We start from the raw sequence: 19,875 nt of genomic DNA on the forward strand, positions 1-19,875 counted from the left end.
AATGTATATAAATTTTAGATTGAATTTATATCATAAATGTTACGTCACCTTGGGGGCGGGGCACCCGTCAAAATGAGTTTGATGGAAAGTATATTCCCTATTCTCTCTGAGGATTCTTCGTAGCGTTATTAACGTTTTTCATCAAGACTAATGTAGGATCTCCCATGTGACCATCATCAATCACTTCAATCTGGCCGACTGCGTCATTAATCAACGCTCCACTTCAAAGCGGCATGCTCACAAACGTTTGCATGTCAGCCAGTGTTTGAACACATCAGAACAGGAAAAAAAGAATATATGATGAGGACTAATAGCCCTCTGATGAAAAGGTGGAAAAATCTCCCTAATGTTTGGCCAGGACTTAAAAAACAGACAGAAGAAAAGGTCTCCACTTTAGTTTTCTGCTTCTTTGCTTTTTGCATATTTATTTTAATTAACTGGTTATTCATACTTTTTAGTATTTTTGTTTGAATTTACACAATTTAAAGCATCTTTCAAGCTTTTTTTTTCAAATGCAATTTTACAAACTACTAGCAATAGAATTTAAAAACTCTACTACATCAGCTAACCTGGGATTTTCAGAATACTTTTGTGTTTTTTCAATGTGTTTTTCTGCCATTTATAGCTAATATTGCTGTCTTCTGCAATTTCTTGTGCAAATTATGAATCATAGCTTTTCTGCAATTTGACAAATTTTTGCCATTTCATGAACAATATTGCTGATGACTTCTGCCATGTTTTCTGCAACTTATGGTACACTTAAGCTTCTTCTGCTAAAAGTTATGCAATTAAGTAATTAAAAGCAACCACCTTCTGCAATTAAGCATTCAAATATATTTCTGCAAGAAATGCAATTTTTTCAGTTTTATTGATGTACTTTTATTTTGAAATATTCAAGACTTCCTGTTGCAAAATTCTACTACCAATAGTGGTTTTCAGTGACTTTAAGTAAAATGTGTTACCTTATGGAGCCAAATCGAGGCCATAAAGATTTAAAACTCAATTAAAACAAAATTAAAAATTCAAGCTGAATCATTGGTGTTAAGCTAAAAAAAAAAGTCAAAGTTGGGTAATTCTGCTATGAACTTAATGCTTATCAGCTTCAAATTTTCTAAACTCAAAATTTCAGTCTCAAAACTTTCTCAGTTTCAAATCTTTTTTCACTTTAAACTATTTCTCGGGCTCTTAATCCGGAAATTTCAGTTTCAAAAGTTTTTTTTCGAATTCAAATCTTTTTTTCCCACTTTCACCTCGATTTTTTCCTGATTTTATATCTGAAAATTTCAGGTTTGAAACTCTCCCTCCCCCCTTCTGGCATGTGGGGGAGGGGCTAACATGAAGAACCAATCAAAAGTGATGTCCTCAGTCCTGGTGCATTCACTGACTCTGGGAACTGTGGGAAAAATATTGTCAAAAAATGTTTAATGTCTGTAAAAGTAAAAGTAAAGAGCGTATTAACCAACCAAAATGATGTTTTTTTTTGTTTGTTTTGTTTTTTTAAATTTTAATCAATTTATTTTATTTGGTTTCAAATCTTTATGCCCCTAAATTGGCTCCATAATACCTTACAATTAAATTTGTACAATATCTTAAAATATGTCAAAACAAAAATCAAATATATACAAATTTCACAATATTTCAATATTTCAGTTTTGTTGACTTTTAAATACTTTCACCATATAAAGTAAAAATATTTTAGTTTCTATGGAACTTCATTCCTCAAACATATACGTTTTATTGTTTCCCTAAAGTCTCCTATAAAGATAAAACCCTGTTTAAATGTTACTACAACTAAAATAATTGAGCTTAAGCATGAATATTTAAATAGGTGCTCCTTTTCTATAATATCACAGGAAAATGGTAAAACTGTCGCAATTAAATTTGAAAGAAAATTTTAATTTAGAATATTTTTAAATCTAAAATTGAAAAAAAAAAGCCAACATTTTCCCTTTACCCCAAAAATCAACTTACAGAGACTCCTTTTCTACACTGGTTCGCCTAACATTTTAAAGTCATGTGCAGCCACATTTTCAACCACATTTCATTTAGCAGCACAGTTCCACAGGATCACATTTTGTTTGTTGTCCATTTGCTGCTGAAAGGGAGAGGGGACACTCGAGCAGTGCATTTATCGCAGCATGAAATGTGTTTTATCGAGCTTTTTCTGAGTTTTTACTCAAAATGTCCTAGAACCAGTCACAAATGTAATATTGCAATCCATCGTCTTCTCACATTCATTGTTTTATGGATTTGACTGGATCGGAGCCAGCCAAGCTATTCGCTTGGACATCTATACACCAGAGGTCATTTCAGTATTTCACCCCCAGCACCGTACATCATCAGCAAAATGTAGATTTTGGTTTAATCATCGGTCTCAAAATGATATTTTTTCCATAAAAGTTTCTCTTTCTCCATTTTCTTTCCTCACTGTCATATTTTCAAAATAACAAATGGTTGTGAATTATTTAAGTGCAGTAAAATAAGGCAAAAATACTACATTTTCAGGTGCTTCAATCCATTTTCTCTTTATTTTTTAACATCCTCTCTTTGTGCTGTCAAAAACAGAAATGTCACCAAATGGAATATTACCGCTCAACGCCATCGTTGTTATATTATTAAAAGCCGTCTATCTTTCTCACCTGAATTCATTTCTGTTTTAGCAAAAAGCAAAATAATATTCATTTGCGGAAGGGGAAAAAAAGAGGTTTTGTTCTGAACACATTTTAATCCATCTGTATTTTTTAATGTTTAAATGAAACGACCACATTTCCATAATAAAGGCGCTGGTATTAATTGAAGCAAACAGATGTCTCTTGCTTGTGAAGCGGCACATTTTCTCCACGGTGTGTTCAGTGCCTCTCTCTTTGGACAATGTTTGGTGCTGTTCAACCTACATTTGGGATCTTGCAATAACCAACAATTACAACTTACAACAAATGGCGTGCGGAAAAAAAAATAGAACCGTGTAAAGTAGAACTGTGCTGTGGGGCTTTCAGAACTGGTCTGACTGGTTCTATTAGACCAAAACTTCTTCTGATACCCCTGTAGAGGCATTAGTGGTGTCCAGAATTGTTTTTTTTTAAGGGGTATCCCTTAAAAAATGTTCTTGTGGTGTTTCTCCTTTGTGTCATCTTGAAAGGAGTAAATCGATTACTGTTTTCTTGCCCCATTTTAAGTTCATCTTGCACACTAAACTGTTTATTCACATTAAAAAGTTTTAGCACAAGGTGCTACAATTCTGAAAACATCAGGAAAATTCCCCCCAACACACACCAAAGTATCTGGACATTGGCCAATCAGAGGTGTTCAAACATCTTTCACTATCTGACTGGTGTCCACCACGATACGGGCTAAGTGTGTGTCTGCTGTTGAACCACAAGGGTACCGTCAGCGTCCCAAAGATGTCTTTTTTTTTATAACTCAAATGGCTGGGAGCACTGGTACAACCTAAAACTTTTTTTCTTGGTTTCACCATTGAGAAATTAGGCTGCATGTGCGACCAAATGGGTCCCACTCTAGAGCTCTGATAGAGGTCAGAGACCACCTGTGCTGTGCTGGCTTCCCAAGCAATATCAGAGGACACATGTCTGGGCTGACAGGAAACAGAGTGAATGAGAACGGCAGAGCGCTCCAGGGCCAAGAGTGACTCACAGCTGAACTGAGTCACACGGAAAACAAAAGGATATATTAGTCCAGACTGAGTTCTTTATAAAAACGAAGAAGTGTGGAGTTTTGGGACCATAATTACAGTCACAGGGGGAATACAAACAGCAGGGGGACTGTAAGTGCTTAAAAGATGAAGGTATTTAAAGACCCACTCCGATGAAAATTGTGTTTTTAACATGTTCTTGTGGCATTTTTCTGATGATGATGACAATGTTGGCAGCCTCTCTTTTGACGCACGTGTGGGAGGAGCTACTGCCAGATGTTTTTAACCTGATCTCTACATGGAGCAGTGTCTGTGTAAATCTCATTAACAATGAATGGAAGTTATGGATGATGTTTAGAGATCAGGTTTATTTATTTTAAGGGGGCCACACCATGAAAAATTGACTTTTTTAGCTTTTAAGTGTATTATACTGTTAAATCCTCACTATAAAAGAAGTAGTTTGATCAATTCATCCATTTCTAAGTAATCCTCTCAAAATCTTCCCCTCCAATACCCACAAAAATGAGCGGGTTTTCACATGCTGATGTCACAGAGTGAGACCGCCCCTTTCAGGAAGAGTCTGCTCTGCCAGCTCCGCCCCCAATCTAACATAAACACACACTCACTTTATCCGCAGAGCTTACGGTGATCATTAGCATTTTAGCATCGGCATTGCAGATTAGATCCAAGAAGAACCACTTTTTCTCGCAAAAAATGACTTGTGAGACAATGTCTTTTAGATGGAGATAGTTTTTTAGGCTGCAAGAGATTTAGGAGTTTGTTTAGATGAAGAGCCTGATCGTCAGAAATGGTTGGAATTTTTCCTTCGGGAGCAGACCTGCCAGAAACTTTTCGTCTGTGATTGTTGCTTCGCAGATGACTGTTTGTTATCCTTGATCAGTATTACAGTGGATCGGCGCAGAGGCCAACACGTAAGTAAATCATACGACTTTCTGAAATTATGCAGTATAAGCATATAATGAGCTAATGCTACATTTCAACACACACTGTGCCTCGCGTATAGACACATTCATACCTATAAAAACGGACAACGATTATTAGTTCTGTAATAAATGCATCGCTACGCAAGAAACTTCTCTTAGCTTTTCATTTACCAGTCAGAAACGTCCTGCAGACGTCTTTGGGGTTGCTGTGGTACCTCGGGCACTTCAAATTCTGGATCGGACTGTGGGTCAAGAGTCTAAAGCTCCAAAATATCCATGTCAAGCTCGCATCCGCGGAGGAACACCGGCTGTAGGATGACGTCATGAAATAAGGACAAGGAGTGAAAGGCGGAGCCTCAGATCGTGTCGTTTTCACTACAGGTATAAAAAGAGTCCCAAAAATAACAAATATTTCAGAAATGATTTGCTTTTTGTTCCAAAGGTAATATATGAACAAATTAATAGATATAGTTTGCTCTGAAACGCTTAAGAAAATCATGGTATGGCCCCTTTAAAGAGTTCTACTAAAGCTTGGGTAAACATGTCTGGGTTCATGAGATCATTCAGAGACTGTCCAAGTTCTGGGAGCTTCACTCCTGTAGTGGGAGCTACGCCTGAATCCCGACCTTATTTCTGTGTCTCTAAGACCCTCATTAAAGGGTAACCCAACCCTAAAGTAACTTTTTTGAACTCTATAAATGGGGCTTTAAAAGTGCTGTCTATTAGTCATAGTCATCAAATTTTGGACAAATTGAAATAAAACTGTTTGATTCTTCAAAAGTTATTAAAAAACACGTCTGTGTGCTGCCCCCTACAGGTTGAATTGAGGTATTACAGTTGAAATTTGTGAAGAAGTCTGACATCACGATGTGCAGTTCCAGTAATGATAACAGTCCAGCGCCCAAGCCCCACCTTTCTGACTGGATTTTCTAATTTCGCCAGTGGGTGGAGTCAGCTTCCAACTTCCTGGTTTGGTTACCCTTTAAAGACTTAACACCCCGCATTAGAGGAAAAATAAAAAAAGGAAAAAAATGATAGGACTTTTTTATTTTTATCTCCATATAGATAAGAAAAATATAATAAAGTTCAGGATGTTTCGTCCCCATGCCGCAGCTGCTCTCTCTCCGGCCCTATGGACCCTGCAACAGGCTGGCCATCTGTCCAGGGTGCACCCCAACTTCACCCAACAGTAGTTGGGACAGGCCCTAGCAACCGCGAAAAGGATGCAGCGAGTTAAGAAAACGAATAAATGGATGGAAGTTCAGGACGAAAAAGCTCAGATCGATCCCCCATATTGGATTTGTAATCCACCCGCTGTTTGAAACATTGAACAAGTCATGTGCCCAAAGCTGAGTCCCTGATTCGTTGGCGTAACACGACGACATCATCAAGGTTTAGATACACCTGACACTCAAATTGCGGCGCAGGACCTCAAATCGCCTCTGTACCATTGACTTAAGATTGAAAGTTAATGACTTTAGTGTTACCGTAGCAACTGTCCTGCCCACAACTCTATTTCTAAAGAACCGCAGCTCTTCAAAAACGACAAGGACACATGTTTTTTGATAAAAACATCATCATTCTAATCAAAAGACCACTGGGAACTCTTTTACAATCGATCAAAAGATGATGACTTCAATGTGCTTTCAAAAACTCAAAACTGTGACTTTTGTGTAGTTTTTTTTTTTCTGGCTGTCAAATTTATATGCAAATTGAACGTCTAGTCAGCAGCTGAATCTGACCAGAAGTCTATAAATTCGGCATCATTATCCACATCCCAAAGCAGCAGAGGAAAATATTATGTCTTTCCCCCACTCTGCATATGAAACACCAGAGGCCAGACTTCAGCCAGTGACGCCAGCATTCTTCTGAAATAGATTTTCTACAGAAATGCAAAAATATCTGTGTTGCCTTTGCAGAAATGCTTTGCGCCTCTCTGTGACACAGGCGTTTGTAAACACTTTTGAACTCCGCACAATCCCCTCCTTCCAGAGTTCACTGTGTTATTGTCCACAGTGTGGAGAAAGCAGAGAAGTCTTCAGGGCTCCCTCGAGTTTTATTCTTTGTTAGCTTTCATTTTTTTGGCCTCTCAGAGAGAATAAACTATGAAATAGTTCAGTCGCAAGCGGCTGTATTATTTCTCCCTCCTTGAATAAACGACATGATAATCCAAACCTGCATGTGTAACTAAATTCAGGAGATTCATGGTTGGGTCTGTGTGTCAGAGCATAAGAAATATCCCAGGTTGACGACAAGCATGGAGATAGAATCAGAATGAATCCAAACTCACTCATTTTTTTCCAGTAACAGGACCAAGACTTGATTCTCGGCAACTACTTCCAACTGGAGTGACGCGGGATAAATCTGTGGGACGAAAAAGATACGAGGAGTGATGAGGGTGGATGTCACACATCCTGCCTGTGGGTTTGGATTGTGGGACACTTCCCTGTTGCCCACAAGGAAGGATATGGAAAAGCACAATGGAGCAGGAAGAGAGTATCCGAAAATTTTAAAATCCAGAAAGTTCTGTGTTGTCAAACACATATTATATCTTTCTATCTGCTCTACAACTATTTATTTAGTAGACTTAATGTTTCAACCGTTTAAGTTGTAAACATTTCTCTGAAAAAATAGTTTTAAAATAGGATTTTCTATTAGTAACAGTGGGCTTACACTCTAAAACAACTAATCGACTTCACCGATTAGTCCATTTATATTCCTACAATCCAGCCGGATTGATCTTTCTGAAGCACGTTGTTAATCAAATCGGCCTATACCATTATAAAATCGAAACTACCATTTGGATTAAGCCATGGTAGGTTTATTTTACTATAACCTAGAGTTAATCAAGGCGAACAACACACTTGTAATAGTGGCAAAAATGTGTGGAAACACTGAATTTTGCAGACATGACCATACAGTTTTGTAGAATGTTCTAATAATGTTCCATTTGTATATTTTTTAATAATGCTGATGTTTAAAAACAACTTTGGAAATAAAAAAAACTAAAAAGTGAATGGATTTGACATAAATTCTTCTTTACTTGTTTGTTTGTATACAATTTTTCATTTACACATGATTTTCTTACAAGGAATCTAAAAAACATCATCCGCTCTTTTTAGTGTATTTGTCTCTGAATCACACTAGCTGCATTTCCACGGACTATGAAATTGCTCAAATTGGATTTGCGAAACTAAATTTGGCTAATAGAAACACGACAATTTCAAAAAAGTTTTTACGCTTGAAAGAAAGTGTTTTTTTAGGTGTATTTAAATCGACATAATTTGCAAAACTGCAATGGAAACACTTTTTATTTAAATGAAATGAGTCACGTGACCAACAACCAGATTTCACGGCGGGCGCCACACGAGGTTCACACAGCATCACACAGCTTATCAATAGTCGAGTTTGTCTTGGGGAATTGTTGGATCTGTAAACTCACCAACCACGATTTCCCGAAATCGCTTCATCGATAGCCGCTTCTATGAAGCATGCCACTCCCTGACGTGAATAAGACGCCAACATCTCCTTTGATTGATGATAATGAACGCTAGTTTGGCAGTAATTTGAATGTATCTGCTGTAATTTAAAGAATAGTTCACATCCATCACCATGTTTTTGAGTTACTCATCATGTGTTTTGGCTTGTGTTTTTCTTTTACATAATTAGGATTTAATGTGAACTGTTTAATGGCAAAATTTTTGATATTTCTTGAATTTTGATCAAGTTTTTGTGCATATTTGTAATTGAAACTCAGCTACTAGTTGAATTTTTGTCTAAAGATTTCTTGAATTGATTTTTAGGTTAGTGCATAAACTGATCAAAATGGACCAATATTGATTATAATTCAGCAACTGCAAATTCATATGAATAGTTAAAAATAATTATTATCCCAAAATATTGCATTCAACTTTCACTGACTCACTTTTTTGCCAATTTTTTAAAGCAATTTTGCATGATTCATTGTAATTTTTCTTGTATTTTTTTAAACTGGATTGTGTTTTGCATCCTGATTGGCTGTAAACCACTGTCGATCAATCTCCTCTGTGCTGCGTCTCCTGTACAGAATGTGTTCAGTTTTGCCAAATTTACATAAATCTCTAATCACTGGAAGACCTTTGATTTCATTCTATAATCCTGGACTTAATTTTCTATGAAGGTTTGAACTTTGAGAGTTTAAGAGAGAAAAGTGTGAAAATGTTAATGTATAAAGTGTATAGTGAGGTGTTGTACAACCTTAAAAAGTCTACAATAAATAAAAAAAATAATGATACTACTTTGGGGGATTTTGCCCATTTTTAGAGAGCGATAAGTGAGGGACCACTGATGATAGTAATGAGGTAAGTGGTGTTTTTATACTACAAAAAAAGAACTTCAAAACAGAAAAAATGTGATTAAAATAAAATATTTTGCAAATATTTAAAACGATGAAAAAAGAACAGATCATCCACCTTTCTAGTTTCTTTGGTTCTATGTTTTTTGGGTTCCGATGGCTAAAGAGGAATAAGTGCCAAGATAGATGTACAAAGAGTTGAATCGACGTTCAGTCTCGTTATTTGACATGTGAGAAATCTAAAGGTAAGTCCAGTGCAAAGAGGGTTCCGTGGCTCCTTAATAACCTTTCGACAAAAGCAGCAGCTTTACGTTGGAAATGTGTTTTTTCCTGAGAGATTTCCTTAATTTCCTTAAACAATCAGCAGCTGACCCCGATGTTGGTTTAATTTAGACGGGTCAATTTGTTGATAGCTCACTGTAAAACTAAAAAAAAAACAAAAAAAAAGTGATGTCAGCTGCAGCTGATAGGAGTGCATGTCTAACGTAGTGGAAAATGGGCGAGTAATTAAATCTATAAAGCTCAAAGTTTCATTTCCCACTCGCCTGCGTGACATGTTTTTGATGTCGGGGTAATTAACACCACTGGCCCTTTTTCTGACTGACTTTGAGAGGAGATCACAGCTTAAAAACAAACAGCTTACTCAGATGGTGGGTGCCCCCCCCCCATGTTTGATTGCTCAGGGAATTCTCAAACACCTACACACTTTCTTTGTCTGAAAAAGGAAAACGCTCAGAAAACTGCAGAGCCGTGCCAGATTTGAAACTTTCTCAGGCTGAAAACGGCAGAACAAACTTCTCCAGTTAAAAGAGAATTTCAGAAGCAGGAATTCGTTTTGGTTTTAATTGTGTGTACGGCATTTACATTTTTGCTTTAAAAAAAAAAAAAAAGTACAAGCTACGAGTTGATAAAAGATAAAAACAGGCTTTCTGACTGCATGGGGTTTTGTTCTAGTGTGTAAAAGAGTCAAAACGGCTGTGTTTCAGTAATAATTACAGAGTGTGTCTTGCCTGAGGGGTAAGATCATATTCAACAAACAAAACAGGCAAAAAACAGAGAGTGAAGGAGAAGAAACATTCCCGTTGAGAACTAAACAATCTGTACAAACTAAGCACATGAGAAAGGATTTTAGGAGAGAGTCAGAAAACAGGCGAAGAGGGGAAGGATGACACAAAAATACAGAACAGTTTTTTCTCTCCTCTGAGCCATCGGACCAGAAATGTACTAGTTTGTGGTTGCCTGAATACTTACTCCTGACGTGAGCAGGCTGAGAGGTCTGCGCTCTTTCCCCTTTAGCATCAGAGGTACGGTGGTCTCTTGGCGCTGCGGTTTGGTTTCGTCCCCGAGCTGCTGTGTCTTGTCTGGATGGCTTCCTGTGGAGAGATCATGGGATAAGCTTCGACAACGGATAGGAAAACAGCACAAATTTTGGCTGCCAAGTGTATTTTTAACTATGATTATGCTGTTTTTAGCCAAGATTGAGGAACCTGTGACGTTTTCTTGGACATAGTTTCTGCAGAGCAGCAGAAGTTCATTAGAAATTATGTTTACACTCTTTCCCGCTAGCTTACAGCCCCTCACAACCCCAACCTAGAGGCTGTGTCTCACTTTGTCCAGGGAAGACATTTGGGTCTTTTGTGATACATGCTTGACTCAAAAGTGTTTCTTCTGTTCGACATTTGTTGATGTGCGCAGATGTCAGTTCTTCAGTTTTGAGCAGTTCAAAATTTTTGGTGGGGTGAGATTTACACAGTTCATGCATATTTTATGTAGTTTAAACGCAATTAATATGTGAATCATACGCATTCTTGCACCATGCACATGGAAATTTTGGCTTTCTCTGACCACTCCACTTGGATGGGACTACTCTGCATGTGTGTCAGGTCCATTTTTTCTTTATTTTATATTTTATTTGTTTGCACTTATACAACATATTGCAAAAAATAGGTGTATAAATACATAAAAAGCAGGTTCAGGACGAGGCAAAAAAACAATATGGGCTTATAATAGAAGTTTAACCTAATAAAAATGTATAATTGACATAAAATACAATTATATTCATTCACAATTCTTCACAAATCTTAAAAAAGCAAAATAAAAAGATAGGAAAATTAATTTCACATTTTGCAGCCTCTAAATCACAAACTAAATTGAGATCTTGATGTGACACATTTTAGAACATGAAAATTATATTGATGAATCTTTTCATTAGTTTTAAAGAATACCATCAAATGTTCAGGGATAGTATTTCTGATAAATACAATTTTATGCATAAAAATACACATTTGATAGATATTAATCAATCAAACTTTATTAATCCCAAGACAAACAAATACAAGACATATTGCCCAATGGTGGGCTTTAGCCATGCTAATCTGTTATAATGTTATAAATATCAAGAATATTAAGTCGGAAAAATCAATAACTAGAGGGAGTTATTGGCTTTGAATGAGTTGCAATTTGAACGTCTACTTCATGGATCTCCTCAGCCGGGTCTCAGCGAACCGGGGGAGTCATGCTGCTGACATATGATTTCTGTCCACTGCTCTGAATGTAAAAGTGAAGAAATTCAATGAAGTGCGGATTGACGTTTTTTTTTGTACTTCTTCTTTTGTACTACTTCAAGTTTCATGTAGAAGACCACAACTTTTCTCACTTTTTCCACAAATAATTCACGTATGACCAATTTTCATCCGTGCAATATGAGGAAATTGTACGTAGCGACAGTGTGAAATGGCTTTTACATTAGTGGAGCATTAGAAATGGGAAGTAATATTGGAGCTATCCAGTCGTCCAGTTTTGAACCAGATACCAGCTCAGACAAGGAAAACTGAGACATACTTATATCTAGTGAGCGAAACAGCTCAGAAATGCAGTTTTAAGCTTAATTTTCTTTATCTACATCCTCCATCATCAGAAAAATGCTACGAAAACATGTTAAAAATACTATTTTAATCCGAATGAAGTAGTATCCTCAATCAACAAAGTGCCAGAAGGAGTACCGAGTGAAAGACAAATAGTCCAGAGGTCATAAAAAGTATTTGTGAATGATGCTGGTATGAAAAGTAAAAGCTGACTGCTGTTCCTGTGCTGTGCCTCAGAGGACTTTGTGTGCAGACACAGCATCAATAATAGATGCTCTCACACAGTTCATGAGCAGCCTCTGCCTTGCTACCCAACAATAATCTTAATTTAAAAAAACGGATAAATAAAATACTTCTTTTTGTGTTTGCTCCTTCATTTTTTCTGCATTTTTACTCAAAAAAAGGTTGTAATGTTTTCCATCACAGCTCCTTTTCTCTTTACTAAACAAGTTTCATTTCTTTTCTCTGCCTTTAGCGAAGCATGCAAGGTTAGAAGACGACAAAGGCGAATAATTGAGAATTCATACAAGCGTATCATGATTATGCACTAAACTTGAAGTAGCATCTCAAAACTGAATTCTTTATTAATAAAATCAACTTCAATTATTGCTTAGTATTAAAAAAAATCTTATTAAAGGTGTATATACTGTTGCAGCAAATCTTGTGTGAAGAATTTGTAGGAAGTGTGATAGATTTACACTTTAATTTGACAATAAGTCAAGTTGTTCAGAGTCAAATCTATTTACTTTGCATCAAGGTCATAAAAGAGACCACCTAGATTTTAGTGGAACATTTAAGCACGTGCTGGTGGTAATTTGTTTTTTTTTAAGTGGTGCATGGAAGCCGTGTTAGCCTGACGGAGCAGCAGGACTGTGCCCACATGCTGTGGTTAGAGCTCTGTAAAAGGAAAAGCTATTAAAAGAAAGTAAGGCAGACGTTGTGCCATACGTCTCCCATTACATTTAAAATTCTCACATGCTAATACATTTCTGTTCATTAACTAACTCGGAGGGAAAGCCAGGGAGCGTCCAAATAAAACTAGGTTGCAAAATGTGTTTTCAGACCACATCTAAAGAGGAGTAAAACTCGTTATGGTTGCTGTAACAGGGAGCAGTGAACAGTCATGAAACATACATGCAGGGATAACCAACTTTCTTTCCTTGAAGATAGACACATAAATGATTCACAAGAGTTAATTTAAGTGTGAAAAAAGAAAGTTTTCTGGGAAAACTTTACATTTTGGAGACACTTAACATGTGAAGTCATGTCTTAAATGTAAATTTTCTTTGTTGTCTTATCTTTCTATATCATGATTTTCTTCTGATTCGTCACTCGCTTTTTCCGCCTCCATTCGGCAGTTCTTCCACATTGTGTCATTCCCAGATACATTTAGTATCCACCCCAAAATGTGATAGAGTTCTCACCAGAATGTTATTAGGCGTACGCCACCGCTAAGATTTAATCGAATGCGCGTTTCTTGGCCGTCACTACTCTGGATCACAACACAAATGGCACAGACAGCCGGCGTCTGCATGACTGTACACAATCCGGGGAACTCGTGAAGCTAGCTGATCATCGTTAGAGATGAGCAAGCTAGTGATCGCGAAGCTAGCTGATCACCGCAAGAGATTAGCTAGCTAGTGACAGCAAAGCTAGCTAATAAGTGCTAGTGATCACTACAAGTGACGGCAGCTCTAACTGATCACAACTAGAGATGAGCAAGCTGGTGACCACAAAGCTAGCTATTGATCGCAAAGCTAGCTTATCATTGCCAGAGATGAGCTAGCTAGTGACGGCAAAGCTAGCTAATGACCACTAGAGATGACCTTGCTAGTGACGGCAAAGCTAGCTGATCACCGCTAGTGATCACTGCTAGTGATCACTACAAGTGACTGCAACGCTAACTGATCACAACTAGAGATGAGCTAGCTAGTGACGACAAAGCTAACTAATCACCACTAGAAATGAGCTAGCTAGTGATAGCAAAGCTAGCTGATCACCACTAGCTCTGCGAAGAAAGTAGGTGTTTGTGTTAGCCTGCTGTCAGCACAGACTCTTCCTGAAAGGGGGGAGGGTCTCATTTTGTGACATCAGCTCATGAGAACCCACTAGTTTTTGTGGATTGGAAGGGGCTGGTGCTCAGAGTGAAGGTTTTTAAAGGAAGACTCAGAAATGCGTTAATTGATACAAATATTGCTCCTTATTGTTCTTTATAGTGAGAAATGAACATTATAATAAATTTAAAAGCTCAAAAAGTTTAATTTGCATGATTTAGAACCTTTAAAGCTTACAAAAAGTTGCAGTTCATAATTGACAACTGGAGGCTAGTTTCAGGAAAAAACAAATTCTCAGTAACTTTTATGTTGATATGGTTACATTATATATTTTCAAAGTGTATTGCTCTATTTTTACTCAAGACAATGAAAGAATTGCCATGCACGTTCCAATATTCTTTGTTTTTAAATTAAACTATGGTTCTAGAGGTACTGAACTATGCCTCAGTTTGTCAGAAACAAAGGCTTCCCAACAAAGAGAATACTAAATGAAGTCACTCTAAAATGCATGCATAAATGTACTTTAAAGGAAGATTGACATCTTACATAAATCATACAGAGGAACCTAAGAGCTCATTCAACTGACATGATTTGAGATTTGAAAGAAAGAAAAAAATCCCACAGTAATAGACCAAACAGAACCTCCTGACAGCTGCACATAATAGGTTATTAAATCTTTTCTCCAAATGAAATCCAGCTTTACTCGTGTGCTTTTTTCATGAATCAAAACTCTTCCTTTTCAATACATCAAAAGAAACATTTTACAGCTTCTATTAAATATATCCTGAAGAATACTTTCTATTAACTACTGAAAACTGGACCTGCTGACACAGTGGAATGTTGACTGTAAAAACTTTCACTAGTCTGCAGTTTAGGAATTAAAGGTTGACACTTTTAACATCAAAGAAATAATTTTTAAATTATATATATATATATCTTTAATGGTGGATGACTTTGTAGTACAAAGCTGTTTTCACAAAAAAAAGAAACATTTCAGATGTGTCTAACATGCAACACTAGTCCTGGGGGATGTGGAGAAAATTGTGTATAATAATATAGATTATTTTATATCACAATAACAATATATATGATGATATACCACAATAAAGTATTTCAGTTAGATTCTGAAAAATAAATTCACTAAATCGTCATTACTTTATTTTTTCAAGGAACATGTAACTGAATAGATACAAATGAGAAACATTTTTTAAAAGTCCAAAAGTTTGTAGTTTCTTAGTAGGAAAACACATTTTTGCACAAAAGTTCAGCAATAAGAAACAACTTAAAACGATAGAAGAAAAATGGCACGATCCACATTTTTCCTTCGCCCACACGATACGTATCATCACATCACCCAGCACTATACAACACCATTTCATAGCACAAAATTAGTTTTATTTTAATTAAGACAGCTCCTAAAACATGAGTTGTTTAGCTTAATAAATACTAAAAAAATAAAAAATAAATGAATTAAAAAAGATGCTGTTCTTGATACATGGAAAATTTAGCAAAAAGCCACAAGAAAATAGCTATATGGATGGGCACATGATAATTGTGTATAATAAAATATAGATTTTTAGATAAAGGTAAATGTTTTGTGTTGAATGACCTTTTCATGATGGAAAAATTATGAAAGAAATTTGTCTATTAATTGATAAAAACAAGTATACTTAAATATTTTGGGTAAAAAAAGGTGAAAGGGCTTAAATTACTTTTTTTAAATAAACACTTAAAGAGTTTTTATTTTCAAAAACGCACATCTTTAATTGCCTAACCATCAAGACTGCAGTGTCGTCAGTCGATGTGTAATTGTAGGATCATTTCTTTCCATATGGTGGACCGTTGATCCTGCGCTGTTGTGAAATGCTCGGCCTCCTTTGCATTGCAGACAATGCCTCGTGCTTCTTCAATCTAAAATGCTGCCGTCGTTTTGACAGCTTTTGTCATTTCCTTTGCCCGCCTTGATCTATTTCTCTATTGTCTGTTCTTTTTTTTTGCTTTGAACCGTCCTTCAACATTTTTGCCAAATATGCCTGAATAAGATTTGTGGCTCTGCTTTGTGCTCTTTGAAGCAGTCGAGGTGCATCATCCGTGCAGAAACATAAAGATCTGGATGTATGGATGAAATGCCGCTCCGCACTTTGATTATTTACAACAGAACTCGCTACTTCTTCTACGGCTGTTAATGGTATTTTAGATAGTTCTGCGCATGTCAACATAATATATTCCGATCAAATGTGTGTTGTATGTAAAAGTTTGTTACAACCACATAAAGTAGGGTTCTTCAAACCCAATTAACCTTGGTCTGGCTGAGGTATGGGGCTCCATTTAGGCCAAAAATATGATTTGGGTCTTATCTTTGGTCCGTTGTCTGTGTCTACTGAACAAGTTTATTGAACATTTGTTCATATCTATGTACTACTAATCCATATCTTCTGCATGTCCTGTAGAACGACAGGTGCTAACGACGCTAGCAACTGTTGCTAAGGACTTTTCTGCCGACCAGATCCAACGATAATAGCAAATACAAAGTTGTAAGCAAAAAGCAAGCTGAAACATAACAAAGCAAATGCAAAACCATCATCAAAGAAGCGTATTGCTTAGTAACTTTCACATTAAGGCGAGGGCCCGCGGGCCGCCAATTTGAGACCCCTGAGAAAACGTTTTTCAGGGTTATGTACACAAGTCTATTCTTATCTGATCTTTGATTCAATCGGGGACATTTTACACATGTAACCACAGCGACAGACATCAACTGGTAGTCTGGTTGAGTAAGGAGTGCCAACTAGATGTTGAAATGGTGGTTTGTAGGAAGAAATACTGAAAGGATCTCTAACCAAAAAGAAAAAAAAGCGGAATCAAACTAAAAATTGAGTCCTGTCATACAATGGTGGTGATCTCTTTAACAGATGTTACTGTTAAACATCTTCCATGTCTTTAGGGATTTTCCAAATTTGCACTATAGGCAGTTTTTACATTTTTTAAGCAACTCCAAATCATCAGTTTGACCCTTTATTTCACTTCTTTCTTCTTGGTTGGCGCCTAAAAGTTCAGTTGGCATTCAAACCAAATGAATTGTTAGAATAGTGTATTTTCTGCTCTATAATAGACACCTAAAAGTCTTCCTTTTAAGTGTGCATTGACTGACGGACTTATTTCGGACTCGTTTTTACCTCGTTTAATGCACCTTTTTCAGTGCGCTTATATAAGAAACAATTTAAAAATAGACCAGTCATTGACAATGTGTCTTATAATCTGGTGCAACTTATAGTTTCAAAAATACAGTAGTGAATGAATGAATGAATGAAATGGTTTATTTCAAGCAATCAGGTCATAATACATACATAGCATATCACTTAATAAATCACAACTAGATCACTTGAAAGGGAGTGGAAGGAAGCGAACTTATATGATCCCACCCCGACTAGCATAGCATACCATACATAGAAACCTATCAGATACAAGTCAGATTTAGAGGAAAGGTTGTTCACTCGTTTTTTTGGACATCAGAGAGATATAGTATTACCTTTCCATCAAACTCATTTTGACAGGTGACCTTTGACCTCCACATTCCAAAGTGATGACGTAACAATTTGATATAAACATAATATAAACTTTATATCGATTTGATATCAAATTTATATAAAGTTTATATCGATTTGATATAAAGTTTATATCAAATTGTTACGACATCACTTTGGAATGTGGAGGTCAAAGTTCACCTGTCAAAATGAGTTTGATGGAAAGGTAATACTATATCTCTCTTCCGTCCTAAAAAAAGAGTGAACATGCTTGATTGTCGATGGGACACGCATAACAACATTGCACATCTTCACATGCACACACTTCTCAAGACGTTTCCACTCCAGAAGACTCATGTTTGTTGTAACTGTTGCACATTAGTGACTTCAAAATCAAACAAATGCAACTTGCATATTCAGACTGCAGTTGCATTGAAAAAGATCAAAAACAAATCTGACCTAGAACCACGTTTTCAAGCGACCTAGTTTAGATTTATAAAAACATTGAATTTCACGTCACTTCAAATGTCTAAACATTCAAAAAAATGGGTTTGTGTCACTTAAGCATGCAGGATAAAAGCAGCCCAACAAAGGACGTAAATCCAATGTACCTGGTTGGGTTTATGTAAAGTGAATTCATTAAAGCTGACAGTTAAACATGCTAGATGAACATGCAGACGTTTAAGTAAAAACTGAAAATTAGAGTGATGTTTGATTTTATTCTGCAGATCAGAACACACAGTTTAACACTACACTCGACATTTATTTGAAGAAATGTACATCTGTGCACTCCCACAAAGAAGAATCTTCAGCTTCAATCACTTCTTCAATCAGGTCTTTCTATATTTGTTCACAAAATAAAATATTCTTTTAAATCCACCTTTACGGCTTCTATCAGAAGCTTTTGCAATATAAAGGCCAATGACTGAAAATTGGGGCAGGATTCAGTCAACATCTCAAGGTAAATACACTGACAAAGAGGCGTGTGACCTTTCAAAAAAGTGAAATTATTGATGTCAGGCAACCTGGTGGTTTAACCTGCAGTGCAACCGACTCTCACACCCCAGTGGCGTTGTTGCGTCAGTCCCCTTTCTTGTTTTTGGCCGTGCTCTACTTCAACCAAAGCACAATATAAAAGAATCTCTTGCTGTTCCAGGAAGTTCTTACATTCTCACCTTTTCTCCTGCTCCACTTCTATTCGTTATAAAAGGGAGGGAACTGATGAATGCATGTTTGCACTTTAAGGTAGCTGCTTAAAGATAAGCTGTGACAGGAGTGATCCAAGTTCCCTCTCTTTTGACATCTATTTATTATCCTTTTTTTTCCATCTTTTCTTTGCGCTGCAGGGTAATGTGTTTTTCTTTTTCTTCACGGCAGATGAAATAGCCACACAAACATAACGGAGCTTCACAAGAGGTATGGAACAATCAATCAATGCAGGAGCAGCAGGTGCCTTCACAGCTGTCTTCATGTCTGAATGATGCAGATTGAAGGGGGAGGGCAGCCGTCATCTATCAAACCCCTCACTTGTGAGGGATATTTAGGACACTAACCTGCAGCTCAACCATTGTACATGTGAAAACAGACTTTGCTAATTACAGTATCAAAATCTACAGAATAGCAACAAGAACCTAAGAGCAACAAAAGGTATTGATTTATCGCAATTCACGCTTATCGCACAAGCTAAAATCTCAATAAATTTGTGATTTATTGTTTAGAACCTATAGATAAAATGTTCTCTGGGAAGACAACGAGCCAGGGATCGCGTCACATCTGAGACCAGAGGGTGTCCGTGTCCCTGTGGTGCTGGTTCTGGTCCTCCCTCGGGCGCTTAGAATTCTAACAGTGGGGTTAACAATTGATTAAAAGGTAACCAAACCAGGAAGTTGGAGGCTGACTCCACCCACAGCTGAAATGTGAAAATCCAGTCAGAGGGGTGGGGCTTGGGGGCAGGAATGTCATCATTACGGAAGCTGCAGATCATGATGTCAGACTTCTGAAACTTACATGGTTTGACCAATCACAAAATTCAACTATAATACCTCATTTCAACCCGTAGGGGGCAGCACACAGACAGTTTTTGACCTTATTTTGAAGAATTAAACAGTTTTATTTTAATTTGTCAAAAATGTGGCTATGACCAACTGACAGCACTTTAAAAGCCCCATTTATAGATGTCAACAGCCATAGAAAGTTAATTTAGGGTTTGGTTACCCTTTATTTATTTATTACCCTTTATTTACCCTTGAATTGTCTCTCTACATTAAATGGGCTGTACAAATAAACTTGCCTTGCCTTGCCTTTAAAGACCTCTACGCATCTAAAATTGACACTCTGAGTAGCCCGAACTCGTTATTTTTTGACGTGCTGGCTGTTCCCATAAAATCCCGGGTCCCCAACCTTCGGGGCGAACCCGTACGCGGAGCGCACCGGTATCCGGACCCCGTAATGGTACTCTAACCCGGCACCAGATGCGGCTCCAGACCCAAACCTGTACCAAATATGGTACC

General features: G+C 37.0%; 1 protein-coding gene across 2 annotated transcripts in view; it reads right to left on the minus strand.

The window, feature by feature from the left end:
* Positions 1-19,875, minus strand: part of adam12 (ADAM metallopeptidase domain 12) — a 114,240-nt gene that overhangs the window by 81,181 nt on the left and 13,184 nt on the right. For both annotated transcript variants that reach the window (XM_024298044.2, XM_036215516.1), the window contains exons 2-3: positions 10,178-10,299; positions 6,884-6,957 (exon numbers count right to left, since the gene is read on the minus strand). In XM_024298044.2, coding sequence (XP_024153812.1) covers positions 6,884-6,957; positions 10,178-10,299 — 196 coding nt within the window. The remainder of the gene's footprint in view (positions 1-6,883; positions 6,958-10,177; positions 10,300-19,875) is intronic.

This window comes from Oryzias melastigma, linkage group LG15, assembly GCF_002922805.2.
Source record: "Oryzias melastigma strain HK-1 linkage group LG15, ASM292280v2, whole genome shotgun sequence".
NCBI classification, from domain to species: domain Eukaryota; kingdom Metazoa; phylum Chordata; class Actinopteri; order Beloniformes; family Adrianichthyidae; genus Oryzias; species Oryzias melastigma.